General features: G+C 43.5%; 1 protein-coding gene across 3 annotated transcripts in view; it reads right to left on the bottom strand.

Annotated features, from left to right (window-relative positions):
* Positions 1–24,974, bottom strand: part of SUGCT (succinyl-CoA:glutarate-CoA transferase) — a 1,636,615-nt gene that overhangs the window by 800,992 nt on the left and 810,649 nt on the right. For all 3 annotated transcript variants that reach the window (XM_063924883.1, XM_063924885.1, XM_063924884.1), the window contains exon 12: positions 18,136–18,238. In XM_063924883.1, coding sequence (XP_063780953.1) covers positions 18,136–18,238 — 103 coding nt within the window. The remainder of the gene's footprint in view (positions 1–18,135; positions 18,239–24,974) is intronic.

Here is a 24,974-nt window from a genome sequence, read left to right on the forward strand (position 1 = left end):
AGTGAAACCTTTGTTTTCTGATGGCTCAATGTACACAAACTTTGTTTAATACACAGTTATTAAAAATATTGTATTAAATGACCTTCAGGCTGAGTGTATAAGGTGTATATGAAACATTAATGAATTGTGCGAATGTAGATACACTTTGTTCAATGCACAAAGTTACAAAAAATATTGGCTAAAATTACCTTCCGGCTGTGTGTATAAGGTGTATATGTAACATAAATGCATTCTGTGCTTAGACTTGGGTCCCATCACCATGATATCTCATTATGGTATGCAAATATTCCAAAATACGGAAAAATCCGATATCCAAAATACCTCTGGTCCCAAGCATTTTGGATAAGGGATACTCAACCTGTAGTACATAAAACTGTTTCAATCTGTTAGCCAAAAAATTTAGTTCTACCACAGTATGAACAGATTAGTATTAGGACACTGTTAAAAGTGATAATAGTGATAATAGGTATGGTAATGCCGCCTACACATGGTGCGATGCAGGCTACGGCCGATACTGATTATTCGATCTGGCCGGAACCACCGATATAGTCAATATTGGCCTGCCCCTGCACAATCTATTTTTCCATTGCGATGCTGAACCTGCAGGACCGCGCATCGTCATCGCAAGGTGTTTTCACACGGTGCAATATGCACTATGTTATCTACCAATATGGACTATATAGTCCATATTGGTAGTTATGTCGCAGACCCCTTAAGACCATGAAAGAGGATGATAAGTTTTTAAAAAAACTTCCCCACTTTATTATCTTATCTAACAATGTAGCAAAGAAAGAGTAAGCAAACGTTCCTTTTAAATATGAAAGGTGAGTAGAAAATGATTAAATAATAATGAGAGCAAGCTACAATTATAAGTACAGTAGACTTAAAATCAATGGGATAAAAAAAACCATTTATTTGAAGTTATGTCAAATATGTATTTGTCAAGCTAAATTCAAATACAAAATATCAGGCTCAAATCAAGAACATTAATATGTAATATACAGCATGTAATATATATGTATATCAATGCTGGTATTACTCTGAGGTACTAATCATATGTATTGCATATAAATACATTAAACCATAATCAACAATGAAGGAAAAGATATTTAAAAGGTATTGTATAACTCCCTATGATGGTAAATGACCTATAGGCTGTTATCCGGCAGTTAAAGACTGGCCATAATTAATCTCCCTTCTCCCAGCTTGGGTGTTAACGCCTGTTTGTGACAAGTCTGTTAATTAATGTGCTGCCAGTCAGTTTTCCTGCCTGTCTAATTTATATTGGATATAATGTTATAGTGCCAGGTTTTGTTATAGAGTGTTAGCAAATAAAGCACATCACAGTGTGTAAGACAGGCACGAGAGCTGCACGGAATTGCATGTATACAGACTTGTCAAATCCATTAACATGCAACCTAGAGAAATGCTACAAACAGTATATAGTCTCTGCATATTGCATGAACAATGATGGATTGCCAGTCATATATGCTCAAATCAAAACATATTTATGGCTAAGGCTGTGGGGCACAATGATTATTTAAATCCTTAATATATAATGATATACATAATGAATGAAACATAATACAATAAAAATGAATTCCAAATGTAATAGTAATTAAAAACATTTGGCTCCTATGAATGTCACATACATTTTAAAATTGTACAATTTGTCAATTTCTGTTACAAAACATCTTATAAAAACTAACAAATCTACATATAGAAAATTCTTTATTGCATCTCGTGAAAGAAAATCCTCTTATATGAGCAGTAAACTCACTAATACCACTTTAAGACATCAAACCAAGCTTCAACCCAGCATGGAATCGGGACACAGAGCACAGGTTGAAGCCGGTGCACCCCTTTCATACATGGGTGATTACCCGGATTATCCCCGGTTAAATCGGCCATCACAACGGACCCAGGTCTTCTGGCATTCAGTGGGTGCTTGGCAGTGTCGGACTGTGGCATGAAGGGCCCACCGGGGGGTGCAGTGGTAGGGGCTAATGTTTAGGTATGTGGCAGTCACCACATTGGTTTGCCTAACCATTAGAGAATGCATGGGCTGGGCCCCTTGATAAATATATATAGCTAATACTGCTAGTGCACAAATGATAATGTACAGTGAATCCGGAAAGTATTCACAGTGCTTCACTTTTTCCACATTTTGTTATGTTACAGCCTTATTCCAAAATGGAATAAATTAATTTTTCCCCTCAAAATTCTACACACCCCATAATAACAACGTAAAAAAAGTTTTGGGGGGATTTTTGCAAATTTATTAAAAATTCAAAAATAAGAAATCACATTTATATAAGTATTCACAGCCTTTTCCATGGAGCGCAAAACTGAGATCAGGTGCATCCTGTTTCCATTGATCATCTTTGAGATGTTCCTACAGCTTAATTGGAGTCCAACTGTGGTAAATTCAGTTTATTGGACATGATTTGGAAACGCACACACCTGTCTATATAAGGTTTCACACTTGACAGTGCATGTCTGAGCACAAACCATGCATGAAGTCAATGGAATTGTCTTTAGACCTCCGAGACAGGATTGTTTTGAGGCACAAATCTGGGGAAGGGCACAGAAAAATATCTGCTGCTTTGAAGGTCCCAATGAGCACAGTGACCTCCATCATCCGTAAATGGAAGAAGTTTGGAACCACAAGGACTCTTCCTAAAGCTGGCCGGCCATCTAAACTGAGCGATCGGGGGAAAAGGGCCCTAGTCAGTGAGGTGACCAAGAACCTGATGTTCACTCTGTCAGAGCTACAGCATTCCTCTGTGGAGAGAGGTGAACCTTCCAGAAGGACAGCCATCTCTGCAGCAATCCACCAATCAGTCCTGCATGGTAGAATGGCCAGACGGAAGCCACTCCTTAGTAAAAGGCAGATGTCAGCCTGCATGGAGTTTGCCAAAATGCATCTGAAGGACTCTCAGACCATGAGAAACAAAATTCTCTGGTCTGATGAGAAAAAGATTGAACTCTTTGGTGTAAATGGGAGGCGTCATGTTTGGTGGAAACCAGGCACCACTCATCACCAGGCCAATACTATCCCTACAGTGAAGCATGGTGGTGGCAGCATCATGCTGTGGGGATGTTTTTCAGCGGCAGGAACTGGGAGACTAGTCAGGATAGAGAGAAAGATGAATGCAGCAATGTACAGAGACATCCTGGATGAAAACATGCTCCAGAGCGCTCTTGATCTCAGACTGGGGCGACAGTTCATCTTTCAGCAGGACAACGACCCTAAGCACACAGCCAAGATATCAAAGGAGTGGCTTCAGGACAACTCTGTGAATGTCCTTGAGTGGCCCAGCCAGAGCCCAGACTTGAATCCGATTGAACATCTCTGGAGAGATCTGAAAATGGCTGTGCACCAACGCTTCCCATCCAACGTGATAGAGCTTGAGAGATGCTGCAAAGAGGAATGGGTGAAACTGTCCAAAGATAGGTGTTCCAAGCTTGTGGCATTATATTCAAAAAGACTTGAGGCTGTAATTGCTGCAAAAGGTGCATCAAAAAAGTATTGAGCAAAGGCTGTGAATATACTTATGTACATGTGATTTCTTAATTTTTTATTTTTAATAAATTTGCAAAAATCTAAAAAAAAAACCTTTTTCACATTGTCATTATGGGGTATTGTGTGTAGAATTTTGAGGGGGGAAATGAATTTATTCCAGTTTGGAATAAGGTTGTAACATAACAAAATGTGGAAAAAGTGAAGCGCTGTGAATACTTTCTGGATGCACTGTACCAGATTGATAACAGCAATTTTCTGTAGACAATACACCTTAGTCCTCTGCAGTATAATGTATCATGTATAATGTATAATTCAAGTGCACAGTCTGGAACCTAATCCCTTGAGGAGGGGATGGGGCCCCAGGCAGTGGGGCCCACCGGCGGTTTCCCCATGTACCCCTGTGGGACAGTCAAATCCTGGTTTTTGGAGATGATCTCCATGTGCTACTGTCCCTGTACAATCACTTTCTTTTAAGCGTGACCTGGGTCACCAAGACCCAGTGATCACATGTCAAAACACTGTTTTTTAGGGTTATGTCTGATAGGAGTATGGGATGCACCTCCTAACACTGCAACCAGATAAACAAAATGTGCAAACCATAACGTCCAAACAGACCCTAGCTTTCATGGTCTAACATGCACTAGAAGCTAATTGCTGATTGGCTTATAAATACAATGTTACCAGAGTAGCCCTGTGCGATTCACTTATATTAGTTAAAATAATGCTTTTACAATTAATCAATTTGCAAAAGACAAATCCCCTCTTCTTGATTAGCGACCTTGGGATGAACCCTTATTGCCCCATAATAACTATTAATGTAATTGAGGATGGAAATGACTTCCTCTATGGCTAAGACTACCTGATCTGTAGTACCATCATTAAATTACACCACAGATCAACCCTTCCAAGACTTCCCAGCCTTAAATGACTGGTAATGTGGAACATTTTGCACAAAGTTATTTCAGAAAATATTAATTCAGTGGGACTTTTACATATTTTATTGTGAATGCTATTTATAGCCTCTTTATGTAACAGAACTTTTTTTAGGTTTAGTGGCTCTTTAACAAGGAATGGGATTAAATTAATCAAAGCTCATGTAAGACGATTTACTCTATAGCACTTGGTTAACTCTTTACTTTTTGATACAGCCTGGGCTATATTGGGAATATTACTTCAGGGCAAGGGTGTAGGTACCATAGGTGCATGGAGAGCAGCTGCTATGGAGCCAGAGCTGAGAGTGGCCCACCTTTCCTGTCAATGTTAAATGTGTTATATATACTTTTCACATTGGGTGCTACATATGGGCCCTTACATACATTTGTAATGTGGTAGAATGAACTGGGGGACATTGTGTTAAATAATATGGACTGGAATACTGTAATGTTGCACAATATGAAGTAGAGGCACTATAGTGTTGCATAGTATAAAATGGGGGCACTGTAATGTGGCATAATATGAACTGGGGACTCTGTAGTCATGTGAATTGGGTGTACTGTGTTAATTATTATTATTATTATTATTATTATTATTATTATTACATTTTATTTATAAGGCGCCACAAGTGTTTTGCATCGCCGTACAAAGGACAGTACAGGGAGACAAAACTTAGCATTACAGTAAATAAATAACAGAAATAGAGTACAGGTAACAAAGAGCACCACAATTCTCAAGACATAAGATGTAAGTAGCGAGGAAGTGATCATTGTACTACTAGGGGCTGGTGGCCATAGATGGAGATGAGCCTTTACCAGCAGGAGAAAAAGCGGGTAAAGATGGTCGCTGAGTAGGGGAGAGCTGCGAGTGAAATGTGTCGAGAAGAGGGCTTAGATAACAAGAGAAAAGAGAGCACTACTCTGAAGAGCTAACAATCTAGTGGGAAGGGTCGACAGACAGATGACATGAGGCGCAAGCAAGCGGGAGGTAGCCTGATGGCAGTATTTAAGCAAAGCTAAGATGTTCAAGGCATGAGGCAGGGTTCGGTATGAATGGATCGTAAAGTATGGAAAAGTTCCACAAAATAATTTTTTTTTGAAAAACTTATGTCGACCTTTCCACGTGTCGACCTTCCACGTGTCGACCATTTTCATGTGTCGACCATGTGTCCATGGCGACCGTGTCAATGTCTACCAATAGTGGTCAACCTCATGACTGTCGACCATAACATGGTCGACCATCCGAACGGATACCATGAGGCAGGGGGATGGAGGAGCGGCCTCATGACTAGGTTATGCATCGGGAGGGTATGCTTTGATGAATAGGTGGGCTTTTAGTGCACGTTTGAAGCTTTGCAAGGTCGGGGAGAGTCTAATGGACTGGGGGAGTGCATTCCACTGAAGGGGTGCAGCACAGGCATAATGTGTACTGGCAGCCCTACAATGTGACATAATGGTGGTCCTTCCGAGTTGTTCGCTCGTTGCCGATTTTCGCTATGCTGTGATTTGGTGCTAAATGCGCATGGTACGCAGCGTGCATGCACTTAGTTATTTAACTAAAAACTTAGCAGTTTTGCTGTTGTCTTTGCTGCGCTTTTCAGTCGCACTGCTGATCGGTGAGTGATTGACAGGAAAGGGGCTTTTCTGGGTGGTAACTGAGCGTTTTCAGGGGAGTGTGCTAAAAAACGCAGGCGTGTCAGTGAAAAACGCGGGAGTGTCTGGAGAAACGGGGGAGTGGCTGACTCAACGCAGGGCGTGTTTGTGACGTCAAACCAGGAACAAAACGGACCGAGCTGATCGCAATCTAGGAGTAGGTCTGGAGCTACTCAGAAACTGCAAGAAAATATTTAGTAGCAATTCTGCTACTCTTTCGTTCGCTATTCTGCTAAGCTAAGATATACTCCCAGAGGGCGGCGGCCTAGCGTTTGCAATGCTGCTAAAAGCAGCTAGCGAGCGAACAACTCGGAATGACCACCAATGTGACAAGGGCACTACTATGGTTCATAAAAAAAGCTAAGTCACTACTAAGGAACATAACATTAAGTAGAGTACTACTATGGTTCAGTAAATTAACTAGGGCACTATTATGGGACATAACATAAACATCTGCTGCAGAGAGGTGTCTCTCAAGAAGCACTGGGACACGGGCCCCTTCAATATGTTGCTATGGGGGACACAAAGTTCTGGCTACGCCCATGTCTTGGGGCAACAGATTCTCTGGCGGAGACCAGGGATGACATCTTAACCTGGGTGCAGCTCTTAAAAACACTCTTCAAGTGTGGATCTTACCAGTAATACCTTCTTTCTCATTACATAAAGAAAAATATATCTCTGGACAGAGGGGGTCATTCCAAGTTGTTCGCTCGTTATTTTTTTCTCGCAACGGAGCGATTAGTCGCTAATGCGCATGCGCAATGTCCGCAGTGCGACTGCGCCAAGTAAATTTGCTATGCAGGTAGGTATTTTACTCACGGCATTACGAGGTTTTTTCTTCGTTCTGGTGATCGTAATGTGATTGACAGGAAGTGGGTGTTTCTGGGCGGAAACTGGCCTTTTTTTGGGAGTGTGTGAAAAAACGCTACCGTTTCTGGGAAAAACGCGGGAGTGGCTGGAGAAACGGAGGAGTGTCTGGGCGAACGCTGGGTGTGTTTGTGACGTCAAACCAGGAACGACAAGCACTGAACTGATCGCACTGGCAGAGTAAGTCTCGAGCTACTCAGAAACTGCACAGAGAAGTCTTTTCGCAATATTGCTAATCTTTCGTTCGCAATTTTGATAAGCTAAGATTCACTCCCAGTAGGCGGCGGCTTAGCGTGTGCAAAGCTGCTAAAAGCAGCTTGCGAGCGAACAACTCGGAATGACCCCCAGAGATTCTACAGAGTTGGTGAATTTCTTGATGTCTGGGAACGTTACATACTGTAGATTCTTCCCCCAAGGACATAACAACGACCTCTTCAACCACACCGTTGGGGAGGTACCTTGCCCGCATAGTTAGTCACTATACTGGACTGTATAACTGATAATAGAATGTGTATTTTATTTATTTCATAAGACACAAGTCCGTGTTTCTATTTCACATTTCTATCGCACTATTCTAATATCATCAGTGCTTTGTATCGGAATTTGTAATTGTAATATAAAGGAAAGATGTACTAAGCAGTGAAAAGAGTGGAAAAGTGAGCCAGTGGAGAAGTTGCCCATGGCAACAAATCAGCATTGAAGTAACATTTCTAATTTACACACTATAAAATTATACAGAACAGCTGATTGGTTGCCATGGCCAACTTCTCCACTGGCTCACTTCTCCACTCTTTTCACTGCTTAGCACATCTCCCCCATAGTCTGAAATTATTCAGTAAAATAAATCTATATATAAAAAAAATGAATTAAAGCTGTAAATGCACACATGCACCTACAGTATGCTATACTAGATATAAAAGATACGCCTCCAAACAAGCTTATTTTCATTAAGGTCCAACTCATGGCTACGTGAGAACATTACAACCCAGTTACATTTCTACAGTCACAAGTGTAGATGGGATCGGAATGCTTATGACTTAGCATCGCCGGTATCTGCATGTACTCTGGAGCATATGGAATGCACCTAAGCTCTGCTAACAGCAGTGACGTGCGGTGGAGTGAGGCAGGTGAGGCAGAGCCTTTCCTATCATACTAACGTTTGTGCCAGAGTTTTGACTGTATAAAGTATATGAAAAATAGAAAGAATTTGTTTGAAATATCTTCTTTGTATTATTCTAATCAGTTTTATAGCCAAAACTCTGGAGTAAAAAGTCTATCCTATCTTTTCCGCACATCTCTGATCGAAACTCACCAAATTTCCAGCAGTTTATACTGCTGCACCTGCGTATAATAGCCAGATGTACCATTTGCATCATATATTGTGTGTAAATCTCGCTCTGGTGCAAGCCATTGCCACCTGAGCCATTTAGCTCACCGCACGTCCCTGGCTAACAGACGTACGTTGAACTCGGCATCAGCCAAATTTTAATTTGCACCAGACAGAGGTTAAACCCACTCTGCTAATGCTGTTAAAAACAATGTAAAAAACATAAAATGCTAAAATTGTGTTCACAAAAAATACAATACTTATGTTACTGTTGTGATTATCACACATAACTAAGTCATTTCTAAACACTGACAATGGGCAAAAAATAACACAAAACATATGTACCATAAAAAACATTAATGTAAAAGCCAACATAACTCTGTGCGCACTATGGGGGTCATTCAAATCTGATGGCTGCTGTGCGTTTTCGCACAGTGGGCTATCAGATCCTAACTGCGCATGCTTATGCACCGCAATGTGCACACGCATAGGACAACAACAACGGTCATCGCCGGTCAGCGACGGGATGGTGCAAAAAATCAGATCACACGGGCATTCACAAGGTGATTTACAGGAAGAGGCCGTTTGTTGGTGACAACTGAGCATTTACAGGGAGTGTCTGGAAAAATAGGATTTTGGTACTTACCAGTAAATCCTTTTCTCCTAGTCCGTAGAGGATGCTGGGGACTCCAAAAGGATCATGGGGTATAGACGGGATCCGCAAGAGCTTGGGCACACTTAAAAGACTTAATCTGGGTGTGAACTGGCTCCTCCCTCTATGCCCCTCCTCCAGACCCCAGTTATAGGAACTGTGCCCAGGAGAGACGGACATTTCGAGGAAAAGATTTTTGTTTAAACTAAGGGCTACAAACATACCAGCCCACACCACAAACATACCGTACAACCGGAGTAACTTTAAACCAGATAACAGTATGAATTAACACCAGCAAGAAGCTGAAACAAGAAATACACAACCCGTGTATAAACTAATTTAACCAGCAAGAAAACACTGCAAGTAATAGTCCGCACTGGGACGGGCGCCCAGCATCCTCTACGGCAGGCTTTTTCGACCAGTGTGCCGTGGCACACTAGTGTGCCGCGACCAGTTGCAAGGTGTGCCGCGGAGCCAGAGCAGCTTCCTGCACCTTCAGAGTGAACTGTTGGCCCAGGCTATTCTCAGAGGATCAGTCATGCTCTGGCCATGACCTATGCCTTGATGACGTGGCAGTGTGATATCATAGGTCATGGCCGCCGCATCTCACCACCCAGCCAGCCCACCCGCCTGCATACACATCTTCCATTTCCCGCCTGCATCCACAGCTTTCCTTGCCCACCCACATCCACACCTGCCCGACCGCCCACTGCTCAGTATTCGCAGCAATCCACTATGAACAACCCCCGCCACTGAGGGACAGGGAGGAGGACAGCTGACTGGTAGGGGCTAATATTTCTTATGTTATTTATCCTGTGAGGTGCAATAGGATTTATGGATTTATGGGGGGAACAATGTGAATAATTCATGTGGGGAGCAATAGGATTTATGTGGGGAGCAATGTGATTGATTTATGTGGGGAGCAACATGGTTTATGTGGAGAGCAATGTGATTGTTTTTTCTGTGTAGGCCAATGTATATGTGGATTTTATATTACTGTGAGGGCAGGGCCGGTTCTGGGGTTCTGTGTGCCCCGGGCGGCAATAGGGGCGTGGCTTCGTACAGGGTGCGTGGTCAGTTACGCCCCCCTGTACAGACTACTGTAGCGCTCTGAAATGTGCGGTGCGCGATGACGTCATCGCGCACCGCACAGTAAAGGACCTCTCCATGAAGGGAAACTAGACCCGTAGCGTCTAGTTTCCCTTCACAGCGGCCAGGGGCAGCAGGGGGCACAGCAGCAGCGGATCTTGCCCTGGTGCGGCGCCCTCCGGATGGCGCCCTGCGCCCTCCGGGAGGCGGCGCCCCGGGCAAAAGTCCTGCTTGCCTGTGGCAAGATCCGCTACTGTGTGAGGACCAATGTTTGTTTTTTGTTGTTTTTTCTGTGGGGAACAGATGGTGTGCCTTGGTAATTTTAAAATATTGTTTGGTGTGCCGTGAGTAAAAATAGGTTGACAATCACTGCTCTACGGACTAGGAGAAAAGGATTTACCAGTAAGTACCAAAATCCTATTTTCTCTTACGTCCTAGAGGATGCTTGGGACTCCAAAAGGACCATGGGGATTATACCAAAGCTCCAGAATGGGCGGGAGAGTGCGGACGACTCTGCAGCACCGACTGAGCAAACGCAAGGTCCTCATCGGCCAGGGTATCAAACTTATAGAATTTTGCAAAGGTGTTTGACCCCGACCAAGTCGCCGCACGGCAAAGCTGTAATGCCGAGACGCCTCGGGCAGCCGCCCAAGAAGAGCGCACCTTCCTAGTGGAATGGGCCTTAACCGAATTTGGAACCGGCAATCCAGCCGTAGAGTGAGCCTGCTGAATCGTATTACAGATCCAGCGAGCAATAGTCTGCTTCGAAGCAGGATGACCAATTTTGTTGGAAGCATACAAGACAAACAGCGCCTCAGTTTTCCTAGCAACAGCTGTCCTAGTGACGTAGATTTTCAACGCTCTTACAACATCCAGAGATTTTGGAATCGCCACAGCTTCCGTAGCCACCGGGACCACAATAGGTTGGTTAATGTGACATGAAGAAACCACCTTCGGCAGAAATTGTTGACGAGTCCTCAATTCCGCCCTATCCGAATGAAAAATCAAGTACGGGCTCTTATGAGATAAGGCCGCCAACTCTGACACCTGCCTGGCAGACGCCAGTGCCAATAGCATAACTACCTTCCAAGTGAGAAATTTCAACTCAACCTTTTGCAAAGGTTCAAACCAGGAAGACATGAGAAACCGTAAGACTACATCAAAGTCCCATGGAGCTACAGGAGGCACAAACGGAGGATTGATATGCATTACTCCTTTTTCAAAAGTCTGAACCTCTGGGAGGACAGCTAACTCTTTTTGAAAGAAAATAGACAAAGCCGAAATCTGCACTTTGATGGAACCCAATTTCAGGCCTGCATCTACTCCCGCCTGAAAAAAGTGGAGAAAGCGACCCAAGTGAAAATCTTCCGCAGGAGCCATTTTAGACTCACACCAGGAAACATACTTTCTCCAAATACGGTGATAATGCTTCGCCGTAACCTCCTTCCTAGCCTTAATGAGAGTTGGAATGACCTCCCTGGGAATACCCTTACGAGCTAAGATCTGGCGCTCAACCTCCATGCCGTCAAATGCAGCCGCGGTAAGTCTGGAAATACGCATGGACCCTGCAACAACAGGTCCTCTCTTAGAGGAAGCAGCCAAGGATCTTCCACCAGTAATTCCTGAAGATCCGAGTACCAGGCCCTTCTTGGCCAATCTGGAACGACAAGAATCTCCTGAACCCTTGCTCGTCGAATGATCACCAGTACCTTTGGAATGAGAGGAAGTGGAGGGAACACATACACCGACTGGAAAACCCACGGAGACACCAGGGCGTCCACTGCACTGGCTTGGGGGTCCCTTGACCTGGAACAATACCTCGGGAGCTTCTTGTTGAGATGAGACGCCATCATGTCGATCAACGGAATTCCCCAACGTTTTGTCACCTCTGCAAATACCTCTTGGTGAAGAGCCCACTCTCCCGGATGGAGATCATGTCTGCTGAGGAAATCTGCTTCCCAGTTGTCCACTTCCGGTAGGAAGACTGCTGACAGGGCGCTCACGTGTTGTTCCGCCCAGCGAAGGATTCTTGTGGCCTCTGCCATTGCCGCTCTGCTCCTTGTTCCGCCTTGACGGTTTATATGAGCCACCGCTGTGATGTTGTCTGACTGTACCAGGACAGGTCGACCCTGAAGAAGGCTTCTTGCTTGCAGCAGGCCGTTGTAAATGGCTCTTAACTCGAGAACATTTATGTGGAGACAGGCTTCCTGGAGCGACCATTTCCCCTTGAAGTTTCTTCCTTGGGTGACTGCGCCCCAGCCCCGGAGACTTGCATCTGTTGTTAGAAGCTCCCAATCCTTGATACCGAACCGGCGTCCCCCTAGGAGGTGATGATCTTGTAGCCACCACAGGAGAGAAATTCTGGCTCTGGGAGATAGATTTATCTTCCGGTGCATGTGCAGGTGAGACCCGGACCATTTGCTCAGCAAGTCCCACTGAAACACCCGGGCATGAAACCTGCCAAATGGAATGGCTTTGTACGCTGCAACCATCTTCCCCAGCACCCGAGTACAGTGATGGATTGACACACTCGTCGGCCTCAGAAGTTCCCTGACCATCGCCTGCAGTTCCAGAGCCTTTTCTTCTGGAAGAAATACTTTCTGTAAATCCAAATCCAGAATCATGCCCAGAAAAGGCAGCCGAGTGGTCGGAATCAACTGAGATTTTGGCAAATTGAGTACCCAACCGTGCTGTCGCAGAACCGACAGTGACAAATCTACACTTCTCAGCAACCGTTCCTTGGACCTCGCCTTTATCAGGAGATCGTCCAAGTACGCGATAATTGTAACCCCTTGTTTGCGAAGGAGAACCATAATTTCCGCCATGACTTTGGTGAAAATCCTCGGAGCCATGGAGAGCCCAAACGGCAACGTCTGAAATTGGTAATGATAATCCTGTATCGCAAACCTGAGGAAGGCCTGATGCGAAGGATATATCGGGACATGTAAGTAGGCATCCTTTATGTCGACTGACGACATAAAATCCCCCCTTCCAGGCTGGCAATTACCGCTCGAAGGGATTCCATCTTGAACTTGAAAACTTTCAAGTATGGATTGAGGGATTTTAGATTTAGAATTGGTCTGACCGAACTGTCCGGTTTCGGCACAACAAAGAGGCTCGAGTAGAACCCCTCCCCCCGCTGGGACGAGGGAACGGGAACAATGACCCTCTGTAGACACAATTTTTGAATCGCTGCCAGCACCACCTCCCTGTCCGGAAGAGCTACTGGTAATGCCGAAATGAAGAACCGGTGAGGGGGTATCTCCTGAAACTCCAGTTTGTATCCCTGAGACACAATCTCTAGGACCCAAGGATCCAGGTCTGATTGAAACCAGACCTGACTGAATATTCGTAGATGGCCCCCCACCGGTCCGGACTCCCCCAGGGAAGCCCCAGCGTCATGCGGTGGACTTGGTAGCAGCAGGGGAGGACTTTTGGTCCTGGGCGCCTGAGCCTGCAGGAGGTTTCCTTCCCCTTCCTCTACCTTTTGAAGCGAGGAAGGACGAACCTTTTCCACGCCTGTATTTATTGTGACGAAAGGACTGCATTTGCTGATGTGGTGCCTTTTTCTGTTGTGTGGGAACATAAGGAAGAAAAGAGGACTTACCCGCAGTCGCGGTCGAGACCAGGTCAGCCAAGCCGTCCCCAAACAAGACAGTACCTTTGAAGGGTAACGCTTCCATAGCCCTCTTGGAGTCGGCATCAGCGTTCCATTGATGGATCCACAACGCCCTCCTGGCTGATATCGACATGGCATTGGTTCTTGAACCCAAGAGACAGACGTCCCTCGCCGCATCCTTCAGGTAATCTGCAGCGTCCTTGATATAACCGAGAGTCAAAAGGACATTATCTTTATCAAGGGTATCCATATCATTAGCTAAATTCTCAGCCCATTTAGCAATAGCACTACTCACCCATACCGACGCGACAGCAGGTCTGAGCAATGCACCCAAATTAGCGAGAATGGACTTCAAAGACGTCTCCAGCTTACGATCCGCCGGATCCTTGAGAGCTGCCGTGTCAGGGGACGGAAGGGCCACTTTCTTAGACAAATGAGATAGAGCTTTGTCAACATTTGGAGACGCCTCCCATTTTTCCCTGTCATCAGAGGGGAAAGGATACGCCATGTAAATTCTCTTGGGAATCTGCCACCTCTTATCCGGCGACTCCCAAGCCTTTTCACAAAGAGTATTCATTTCATGAAAGGGGGGAAACTTCACCTCAGGTTTTTTTCCCTTGAACAAGCAAATCCTTGTTTCCTGTACCGCAGGTTCATCAGAAATGTGTAAAACATCTTTTATAGCCACAATCATGTACTGAATACTCTTAACTAACCGTGGATGTAAAGCAGCCTCAGTGAAATCGACCTCGGATTTAGAGTCCGTGTCAGTATCAGTATCTACCACCTGAGTAAATGGCCGCTTTTGCGACCCGGATGGGGTCTGAACCTGAGACAAAGCCTCTTCCATGGACTTTTTCCACACCTGCGTCTGTGACTCAGACTTATCTAACCTCTTTGATAAAGAAGCAACATTCAAATTTATTGTACTGAGCAATGCGAGTAAATCAGGTGTCGGCTGCGTCGACAGTCCCAAATCTAGCCCCGCATCCGCTCCCCCAATAACCTCCTCTGGTGAATAGCATTCAGCCTCAGACATGCCGACACATAGTACCGACACACAACAACACACAGAACGTCCCAGCTAGGTGACAGGCCCACAATGAAGCCCAGATAGAGAACACAGAGGGAGTATGCCAGCTCACAGCCCAGCGCCCATATATCCCAAGAAAAGATATATGTACCCAGCACTGCTTTGTAATGATAATAAACACCACACTGCGCCACCCCCCTTCTGAATATCTCCCCGTTACTTGTCTGAGGAATGTGGAGGTCCCGGCAGCATCTCCCTTCAGCCGCGTGTTGAAGAAGAAGATGGCGCCTGTGAGCCGCGGGACGAAGCTCCGCCCCCTTCCAGGCGCGCTTCGGCCCGCCAAATTTAAAAATGAAAAATGCCGGCTGGGGTTTATGGAAACGGTGCCGAGGCACCGAAAAGCTCTCTGCCAGCCCCAAAACTCCAGTAACATGCCCCCCAGCACCCTGCACCCAGTAAATACCGTTGGTGATGTGTGTGGGAGCATGGAGCACAGCGTTACTGCTGTGCTGTACCTTCCGTTACTGAAGTCTTCTGCCGTCCTGAAGTCTTCTGATCTTCTCATACTCACCCGACTTCTTTCTTCTGGCTTCTGTGAGGGGGTGACGGCGCGGCTCCGGGAACAAGCAGCTAGGCGCACCAAGTGATCAAACCCTCTGGAGCTAATGGTGACCAGTAGCCGAGAAGCAGAGCCCTTAACTAAGAAGAAGTAGGTCTGCTCCTCTCCCCTCACTCCCACGCAGCAGGGAGCCTGTAGCCAGCAGGTCTCCCTGAAAATAAAAAACCTAACATAAAGTCTTTTCTAGAGAAACTCAGGAGAGCTCCCCTAGTGTGCATCCAGTCACTCCTGGGCACAAAGTCTAACTGGGGTCTGGAGGCGGGGCATAGAGGGAGGAGCCACTTCACACCCAGATTAAGTCTTTTAAGTGTGCCCAAGCTCCTGCAGATCCCGTCTATACCCCATGGTCCTTTTGGAGTCCCCAGCATCCTCTAGGACGTAAGCGAAAACGCAGGCGTTACCAAGCGTTTTCAGGGAGGGTGTCTGACGTCAGCTCCGGCCCAATCAGCCTAATGTGATCTTACTGGAGGAGTAAGTCCTTGTTTGCGCGCAGACTGCACAAAGTGGATTTTCGCAGCTCAGCTACACATGCGATCGCACACTTGCACGGCAAATTTACACTCCCCCTGGAGGCGGAGATTATCTGATCGCAGGACAGCAAAATTAGCAGCCCAGCGATCAGATCTGAATAAGGCACTAAAGGCAGAAATGACAGCAGGTTTGGTGCCTAAGCCAATCAGGAGTCAGTTATAATTTCTACTAAGGCTTTCTCATTTACTGGGTTTCTTATACTGTATATCAGCAGTAAAGTCTAACAGTACCGATCCCAACTAATAGTTTGCAGGTAGCTGCATTATAACAGATGCAGAATCAGAGGAATCTCAGACAACAGCAGCAGAAAACACATATATATGGAACTCAAAATGATTGAAACAATGGGGGTAATTCAGAGTGGATCGCAGAAGCAAATTTGTTTGCAGATGGTCAAAACCATGTGCACTGCAGGTGTGGCAGATATAACATGTGCAGAGAGAGTTAGATTTGGGTAGGTTATATTGTTTCTGTGCAGGGTAAATACTGGCTGCTCTATTTTTACGCTGCAATTCAGATTTCAGTTTGAACACACCCCACCCAAATCTAACTCTCTCTGCACATGTTGTATCTGCCCTCCCCCCCCCCTGCAGTGCACATGGTTTTGTTTTGTTAACAAATTTGCTGCTGCGATCAACTCTGAAGTAGGCCCAATATCCTATTGTAACAGCGGAAACCAACATAGGCAGTAGGGTTACAGTATAGATTTATATGTGACAATATTAAGAAGGATCGAAAGATTTATCACTGATAAAGGAAATATGATGTGGTCTATAAATGTACTCAAACCTTTTCAGGATTCAAGTATTATTTGATGTAATATAATAATTTAACAGTTGTGTTTTACAAAAATGATCACTTGGAAGTTTCGGTAGCTGTATCAAAGTCTGAGATGTTAGGAATTACTGCAACAGAAGCAAAAGCATTCTACCAGACCATAACATTTCCCAAACTACTTTCTTCTGTAAAAATATTCTCACTATGTTTTTGGATTCATTGCAAGTTCTATTGGTGGAATACATGAAATACAGGAAAGCAGTATATACTACAACTTTTTTTAAAATTTAAAGGATTCCACAAAAGGACAACAACAAAGCAGAGTACCATGTTACTACATGACAATTTGCCCTACGGTAATTTGCAATTGCACATCACTTAAATCAGTAGCATCATAACATATATTATTTTTCCCAGACCACGTCCCCAGTGATTTACTTTCACTTCATAAGAAGTCACGTTGTAATCAACGAATAAGCATATTATGTGCTTTCTTCAAATTTTGAAGATCAATAAAAAAATGCCTATTTTGTAGTATTGTCTGTATGATGATAAAGCATGGAGAGAGCTTGGAGAGATAACTTACCAACTAGTCAGCTACTAACTGTTGTTTTCAGAGCCTGTAAAATGACAGTTAGGAGCTGACTGGTTGGTACTTTAGGGAATATTTCATAAACATAATTATATTTAAAAAAAAATATATATATATAAATATCTCTATTCCAGTGGCAGTTGCAGCACAGGCCAAAATTCAAATAGGGAAGCCACACCAACTGCCTCTCCAAACACTGCCAAACATCACCGGCCGGCACTCACTGGCAGTTGGTGTGGCTTCCCTATCTGAATTTTGGACTGCGCTGCAACTGCCAGTGGAAAAGAGATATTTATCTCTTTATTTTTTGATATAATTACATATATTAAATATTGCCCTTTATCTCTCTCCAAACTTTGATAAATCAGCCTAGAGAGATAATATTAAAACGCAGTGAGAAAAATGTCATAATGTCTTTTCTTAATAGAGAGGTTCATAAATTCAGCCCTCAAGGCATCGGTCCAGGATTTAAGGATATTCATGCTAGAGCACAGGTGATTTTTTTAGTACCTTAGTCAATTTGATTTAGCCAGCTGTGTGAGTATGGATATCCTTAAAACCTGGACAGTTAGGGTGCCTTGAGGACAATGGAGAAGATGTATTAAGCCTGGAGACGGCATAAGGAAGTGATAAACCAGTGATAAGTGCAAGGTGATAAACGCACTAGCGAATCAGCTCCTGTTAATTTACATATTGGAGCTTATTGGCTGGTGTGTTTATCACCTTGCTCTTATCACTGGTTTATCACTTCCTTATGCCTTCTCCAGGTTAATACATTTGCCCTTGCTTAATAGGTACTGTAGGTAGAGTACTTATCTATGCTGTTCCTGAGACATCATTACACATTCATGTTCTAATATGACCTGATGAACATTGTACTAAAACCTTGCAAAGCAAAATAAGTGGTCTCAAACTAACCTGGGGTTCAGAGAATACTTGCTTTATACTGTTGATTGGGCCATATGGGATGCCACTTCCTTCAAAGAGTTGAAGCCACTCAGTGGTTGTTTTTTCTGAGAACCTAGGAACAAACAAAAGACTGTGGTCTGAACTCTCTCTTTTTTTTTTACAAATTCCAAAGGATGTAAAGCACTACCACACTGGTTTGTTCCCAGGCAGCCAATATTGAAACATAAAATGTTCAGCGGAAATGCAAAAGCTTAAAGCCTCAGGCAAAGAATATGGTTAAACAGCCTTGTAATTCTATCTGATTGTCTTAATATGAGCTGCAAACCAAAATTATCAGCAATTTCATATATGGTCTGGGGATTTCCTGAAGGCCTTTTGTACTGTAATGATCATCACATTTGCAAGACAATAGTATTAACATTGAATTTTGGGGAAAAAATCAAATATGGAACTGTTTGAGTTTTGATCTAAAAAATCTGATATGAAGCAGTCTTGACTTTTTCCTGCCTATCATATGTGAAACATATGTCGGAACTAAGAACCGCAGCTATGAGATAACTAAACGATGTTCACATTTATTAGCAACATAATTTTTGAAATATGGATTAGTGAGGTCAAAGGGCCATGGACCACAATGCACTCTACATATCCTGGTAATTTATTTTCCTGCAGCCTGCTGAAAGCTGTGATCACAGCACATACATGAAAAAAAATCATCTGTTAAATGCTGCATTTTCACAGAGCAATAAGATCAATGCATGAAAACCAGCAGCTGATGTGACCTTGTGATAGGGGTAAGCAGGAAACAAGTTATATGATTAGAGTCTATGTTCAAGGGTACTGAGCCAAAAACTTGTTATATAATCCTTTCACAATTTCTCTGCACAAGCTGTTAACTATGAAGGAAAACGTATGTTTTGCTGAAAGATTGTCTGATAAGGTTATAGTAGAAAAGTGAAACATGCAAAGCTACCTTATCTACTGATTAGAGTATATTTACTGCTTAGTATACAGTAAAATATTAAAGTGGACCCATCATCTTCAATTTGATTCACTATTTCTGCAGAGTAATACAATGTAGTAAAGTTTTGAAGTTATCTTAATTTGCAATTGAGCTTCATTTGGTTACTGCAGTTTTTTCTAACTTGTTGCTTTTTGCTACTCTGCATTTAAATGGTTCCACTCTTGGCTCTACACTGAAAGCACTACATGACAGGACTCTTTCTCTACACACCAGCCTGTGGATTTATATGTCCACTTCAAACTTGTAGAAGGATACAAACTCCTTGGGGTATACTTACTAACATTCATATTTCTGCCGATTTCAGCCGAGATCAATGTTGGCTGACATCGGCAGTGTGAGATTGCAACTTTTTTTTTTTAAAAACCCCCAAAGCAAAACACTGTAATTTACTAAACTACCGTGTTTTTTCAATTCGAGTTCACCGATGTCAATGCAATTCGTATTGCTGGCAGTGTTTTACAGGAGAGAATAGTAAAACACTGCCGGACTTAACACAATGAAGCCCGGCCGGATCAGAGAGATCCGTGCAGGGCTTCATTGTGTACAGTATTATGAAAGAGTTAAGAATGAAACAAAAATTTGCATGGGGTCCCCCCTCCTAAGCATAACCAGCCCTGGGCTCTTTGAGCCGGTACTGGTTGTTAAAATACCTTGGGAAAATTGCACAGGGGTTCTGCAGTATTTATACAAACAGCACCGGGCTCTTGGTCCAGTCCTGGTTCCAAAAATACAGGGGGACAAAAGAAGTAGGGATCCCCTGCATTTCTGAAACCAGCACCGGGCTTCACTAGCCAAGGAGATAATGCCACAGCCAGGGGACACATTTATGTAGGTCCCTGCAGCCGTGGCATTACCCCCCCAACTAGTCACCCCTGGCCAGGGTTCCCTGGAGGAATGGGGACCCCTTAAATCAAGGGGTCCTCCCCTCTACTGGTACCCAAGGGCCAGGGGTAAAGCCCAAGGCTGTCCCCTGCACCCCTGGGCAGTGGGTGTCGGGCTGATAGCCATTAAAAGTGTAAAAAAAAGAATATTGTCTTTTGCTGTGGAACTACAAGTCACAGCAAGCCTCCCTGCATGCTGGTACTTGGAGAACCACAAGTATCAGAAATGCAAATGCAAAACAAACACACATAGGTTTTCAAACGCGGTCCACAAGGCACCTCATCAGTTCAGGTTTTACGTTCATCCACGCTTGGCCACAAGTGACTTAATTAACACCTCATTCAGTTTGATTTAACCATCTGTGCTGAGCCATAGATATACCTAAAATCTAGACCATTGGAGTGCCTTGAGGACAGCGTTTGATAACTTCTGTACTAACACAATAAGGGAGGGAGGGCAGTATTTCCAGAAGAAAAAGAGGAGAAGCCTCTAACTGATAACAGCTAATGAATCACCTAAGAACCCACCCCTTCACCTGACTGGATAAAAACCCAATCAATCATTTACTAAACAAACCTTAAAGGAGCAACACCAGAACAGTCTTAAAGGGGCTTTGCCTGAAAAGTACCTAGGGATTTAATTATGATCTGCCAGATCCATGGCTTGTGCTTCAATTTACAGTTGAATATTGTAGTATGAATTCATGTATATACCAACAATAAAAACTGAAAGCAATATAGTACTCATGATTATTAATACATGCAAGACATTCATGAACTATTATGTATATTGTCAAAGTCAGAAAAATATCACGCTGCACATTGCCATATATGCACCTCATGCGTGTGCCCGCTGCACGTGCATGAGCTCTCCCGTGCGTGCGTATACTCGCAGTCGCGTGCACTCGCAGGCGCATGGTATGCGCATTTACGGTAGAGTTTGTGTGCGTCTAGCGGGCGACTCAATCGTTACATATTTTAGTCATATAATGTATTTTGTAGATTATGGTCCCTTTGATAGAATCTGAAAGTTTAGTTAATGTAGTATGTTCAGAGACAAAGAGATCCCTCTTTGTTTGATACGAAGGGTCAGACAGGGGTGACACAGTGGTGTTTAGTATCCATCGGAAGAGTATTAAATTAGCAATATTCCGGTGTTGGTTAGAAACGGATTAATCGCTCGTGCGTATAGTTATGGTCATAAGAAGTTTATGGACATTTGCTATATTTGCAGTTTATTACCCATGCGGCGGGAAACCCAGTTTCCCTCCCACCTGAGCAGTTTGAAATAGTCACAGCCCACCTGTATGAACCAACCTATGACCTTTTGTTATAATGCGGAGACGGATTCCTGTGTCCAATGAACAATAAGAATGTAGGGACCATTGTACTGTACTGTGTGTAAGTGTATATAAAGACAAGCCGACCTGGGCCAGCTCTCTACTCTTCTCAACGATTCTCATCACTGATAATCGGGAGCTGGATATCCAGAAAGGCGCATGCGATTGTTTCCCCTTGTGCGTAAGTTCTCTGCAACCATATTTATCTCCTATTTGTTGTAAGCCATTTCTCTCTCTCATTCCCCTTAAATGTAATTGTGCCGCTATTGTAATTTTAACGTGTAGTAATTCGGTTAGGTATTTTATGTTAGTTTGGTAGTGTATAAGTTGTAATGTGTATACTTTTGCAATTGAACGTTCATTCTCTCCCTTAAAGGTGTTAGAACCTTAGACCGGTATTTGAGTGTTTATTATATTGCTAAAGGTGTTCTCTGAGCGTCACATACGCTCATACAGCTTTTAAACTAACAAGGTTACACTGTGTTGCATTTACACCCTAACACTGCACAAAGGTTTACAGTATAAATACATTATTTATGGTATAGTTACAAAGGTTTAACTCTGTGAGCGTCAGCGCCGCTTGTGATCTCCTCGTGGTCTCGAGCGTCCACTACGCTGATAGCGTATCGTTACGTTAATCGGCAGCCTATAGCGTGCTTGCCTCTACGCATTAAGCCGTGAGCGAACGTGCCGCTCGTGCGTCTCGTCCACGGCTAAGCGTCCGCTACGCTAAGTGCGTACCCTTACGGTACCCCATACGCCAATTGCGTCCTGTGTCTCTTAACCTTTTATAGTGTTTAATATAGGATAAATATTAGGCTTTATCAATATCAACCATAGTATGTTACTTATTTCCATATATTTCTTTATTTTTCATACAGTATAAGCAATCAAAATGTTGCTAAGATATTATAACAAAATTATTAGCAATTGTTCCTCAATTGAAAAGAGTGGATAACTTTGGACAAACTGTATTATTTTACGATATTGGCACGGAGACTCATCAACTGCAGGGCTCTGTCTGTCCAAAGAGAGCATCACAGTAAGTGTAGTTTTTATTAAATACATCCTACTCAACTATATATTTTAAATGGCCACTAAAAACAACGCACTTGTTGAAAAAAATAATATACACATGGTCAATATTAGTATACATTACATTAAGGGACAAAATAGTAATTTTGGGAGGCCATGTACACAGATTTATATTGGAGACCAAAATGATGTGCAATATATATTTATTTATGTGATTAGGTGTAAGGGGATTTTGTTCCAATATAGGGACAGCTAGGCAGCAAATAATCTGAAGTTCTCAATGTCAAATTTACATGTCAGCAGCTTTTCTGAGCTTGGCCAATACAAATAACTTGACTGTATTTAATTTATCAAACACATAATTCTTTTCTTACGTTATCAAATTGTCCATTTATATTATAATGCACAACATACTTCGCTCACATGAATGTCTGTTATTGCTCTGCAGAACTAATTTTACAATATTTTGATTAGTGATGTGCACCGGACATTTTTCGGGTTTTGTGTTTTGGTTTTGGATTCGGTTCAGCGGCCGTGTTTTGGATTCGGACGCGTTTTGGCAAAACCTCCCTGAAAATTTTTTGTCGGATTCGGGTGTGTTTTGGATTCGGGTGTTTTTTTTTACAAAAAAACCTCAAAAACAGCTTAAATCATAGAATTTGGGGGTCATTTTGATCCCATAGTATTATTAACCCCAATAACCATAATTTCCACTCATTTCCAGTCTATTCTGAACACCTCACACCTCACAATATTATTTTTAGTCCTAAAATTTGCACCGAGGTCGCTGGATGGCTAAGCTAAGCGACCGACACAAACACCTGGTACATCTAGGAGTGGCACTGCAGTGTCAGACAGGTTGGCAGATTTAAAAAATAGTCCCCAAACAGCACATGATGCAAAGAAAAAAAGAGGTGCACCAAGGTCGCTGGATGGCTAAGCTAAGCGACCCAAGTGGCCGACACAAACACCTGGCCCATCTAGGAGTGGCACTGCAGTGTCAGACAGGATGGCATTTAAAAAAATAGTCGCCAAACAGCACATGATGCACAGATAAATATATATATATGTATATATACACTGGTGGTCAGCAAAATTCTGCACTGACCTCCTACTATAATACTGCGCACAACTCTGTGTAAAGGCTTGTCTGTTTTCTCTGTGTAAAGGCTTGTCAGTTTTAAGTGCTGCTTGGATTTCTAAGTGTGAGTTGGAAACAGCAAAAAGGTGAACTCTGTTTAATCTCTGTCTATCCATATAGGGATAGTAATATTGTGAGAGAAAGTTAATCTGAATCTGATTGTTTGTATCTATATTGTTTCTTTTTTGTTTTAATATATCTGTACTGGGTTTTTTTTGGGGGGAGGGGGGTTTTGGAGGGGAAAAAAAAAGTGTGAGGTGAAAAGCCAGAGGGGTTAACTCAGGTGTGAGTAATCAGGAGGAGGAGGGGCTGATTAAAGCAGCTGGCTGAGCCTATATAAGCAGTGATTAGACTCTTGGAGCTTGCTCTGTGTAAAGGCTTGTCTGTTTTAAGTGCTGCTTGGATTTCTAAGTGTGAGTTGGAAACAGCAAAAAGGTGAATTAGAATACAGAAAATGGTGAGTTTTATAATACACAATCAGGAACACACATTTTCAGTACCATTAAACTTCTGGTGAGGCTGCAAGGGGTTGACCTTGTGAGTGAGTGAGAGGGTCTCTTACTTGGAGTAGCAGAGGGGCTGTGATTGTGCGTGTGTGAGGGGCTTTTATTTTTTTTTATTAGCAGGAGCTGGAAGCCGAGTAAAAAGGAGGTGCAGTGAGCTGGAACAACTGCAACTGCTATGTGGAGTATAGGTGCCGCAGGAGAGAGTACTACGGCTGCATAAAAGTGAAGGACCAAGAACCGCACAAAGATAGATAAGTATAAGCCAGCTTAATTATTGTATAAGTGAGATTGCTTGTCTTCTACTTTTTATTTTTTCTGCTTTTTCTTTGAGAGTAACAGGGAGTTAGACCTCACAAACAATATGGGAGGGGCTGTGATTGGGGACCTCACTCAGTGCATGTCGTGCAAGATGTATGCACACCTGGAGCTACCGGCCCAGCGTGATTACATCTGCACGAGGTGTGTGCGAACTGTTGCCCTGGAAGCCCAGGTAACTGATCTAGAGCAAACCGTTACGCGACTGAGGGAGATTCACAATCTCGAGCGTAGTTTAGACAGATCGGTGGAGGAGTTGCGGGAGGGGTCACTGGTAGAAGAGGATGATGATCAGGTAGCCAGTTGGGTCACAGTTAGAAGGAAGAAAAAGAGGGGGAGGCTCGACATCTCCGAACTATCAAACCCGAACAAATTTGCCCAATTGGACGAGGAATCGGAGGATGATAGTGAAGAAATGACGGTGCCGGAGGAGACTGCTCCCTCTAGCATCCAGAGGAGCGGTCCCTCTGGCACGGTTGGGATAAAAGAAAGAGAGGTACCTAGTCAGATGGTGGTGGTAGGGGATTCTATCATCAGGAAGGCAGATAGGGCAATCTGCTACCGGGACCATGATCGCCGTACAGTCTGTTGTCTCCCGGGTGCTCG

This window comes from Pseudophryne corroboree, chromosome 5 (genome assembly GCF_028390025.1).
Source record: "Pseudophryne corroboree isolate aPseCor3 chromosome 5, aPseCor3.hap2, whole genome shotgun sequence".
Classification (NCBI taxonomy): domain Eukaryota; kingdom Metazoa; phylum Chordata; class Amphibia; order Anura; family Myobatrachidae; genus Pseudophryne; species Pseudophryne corroboree.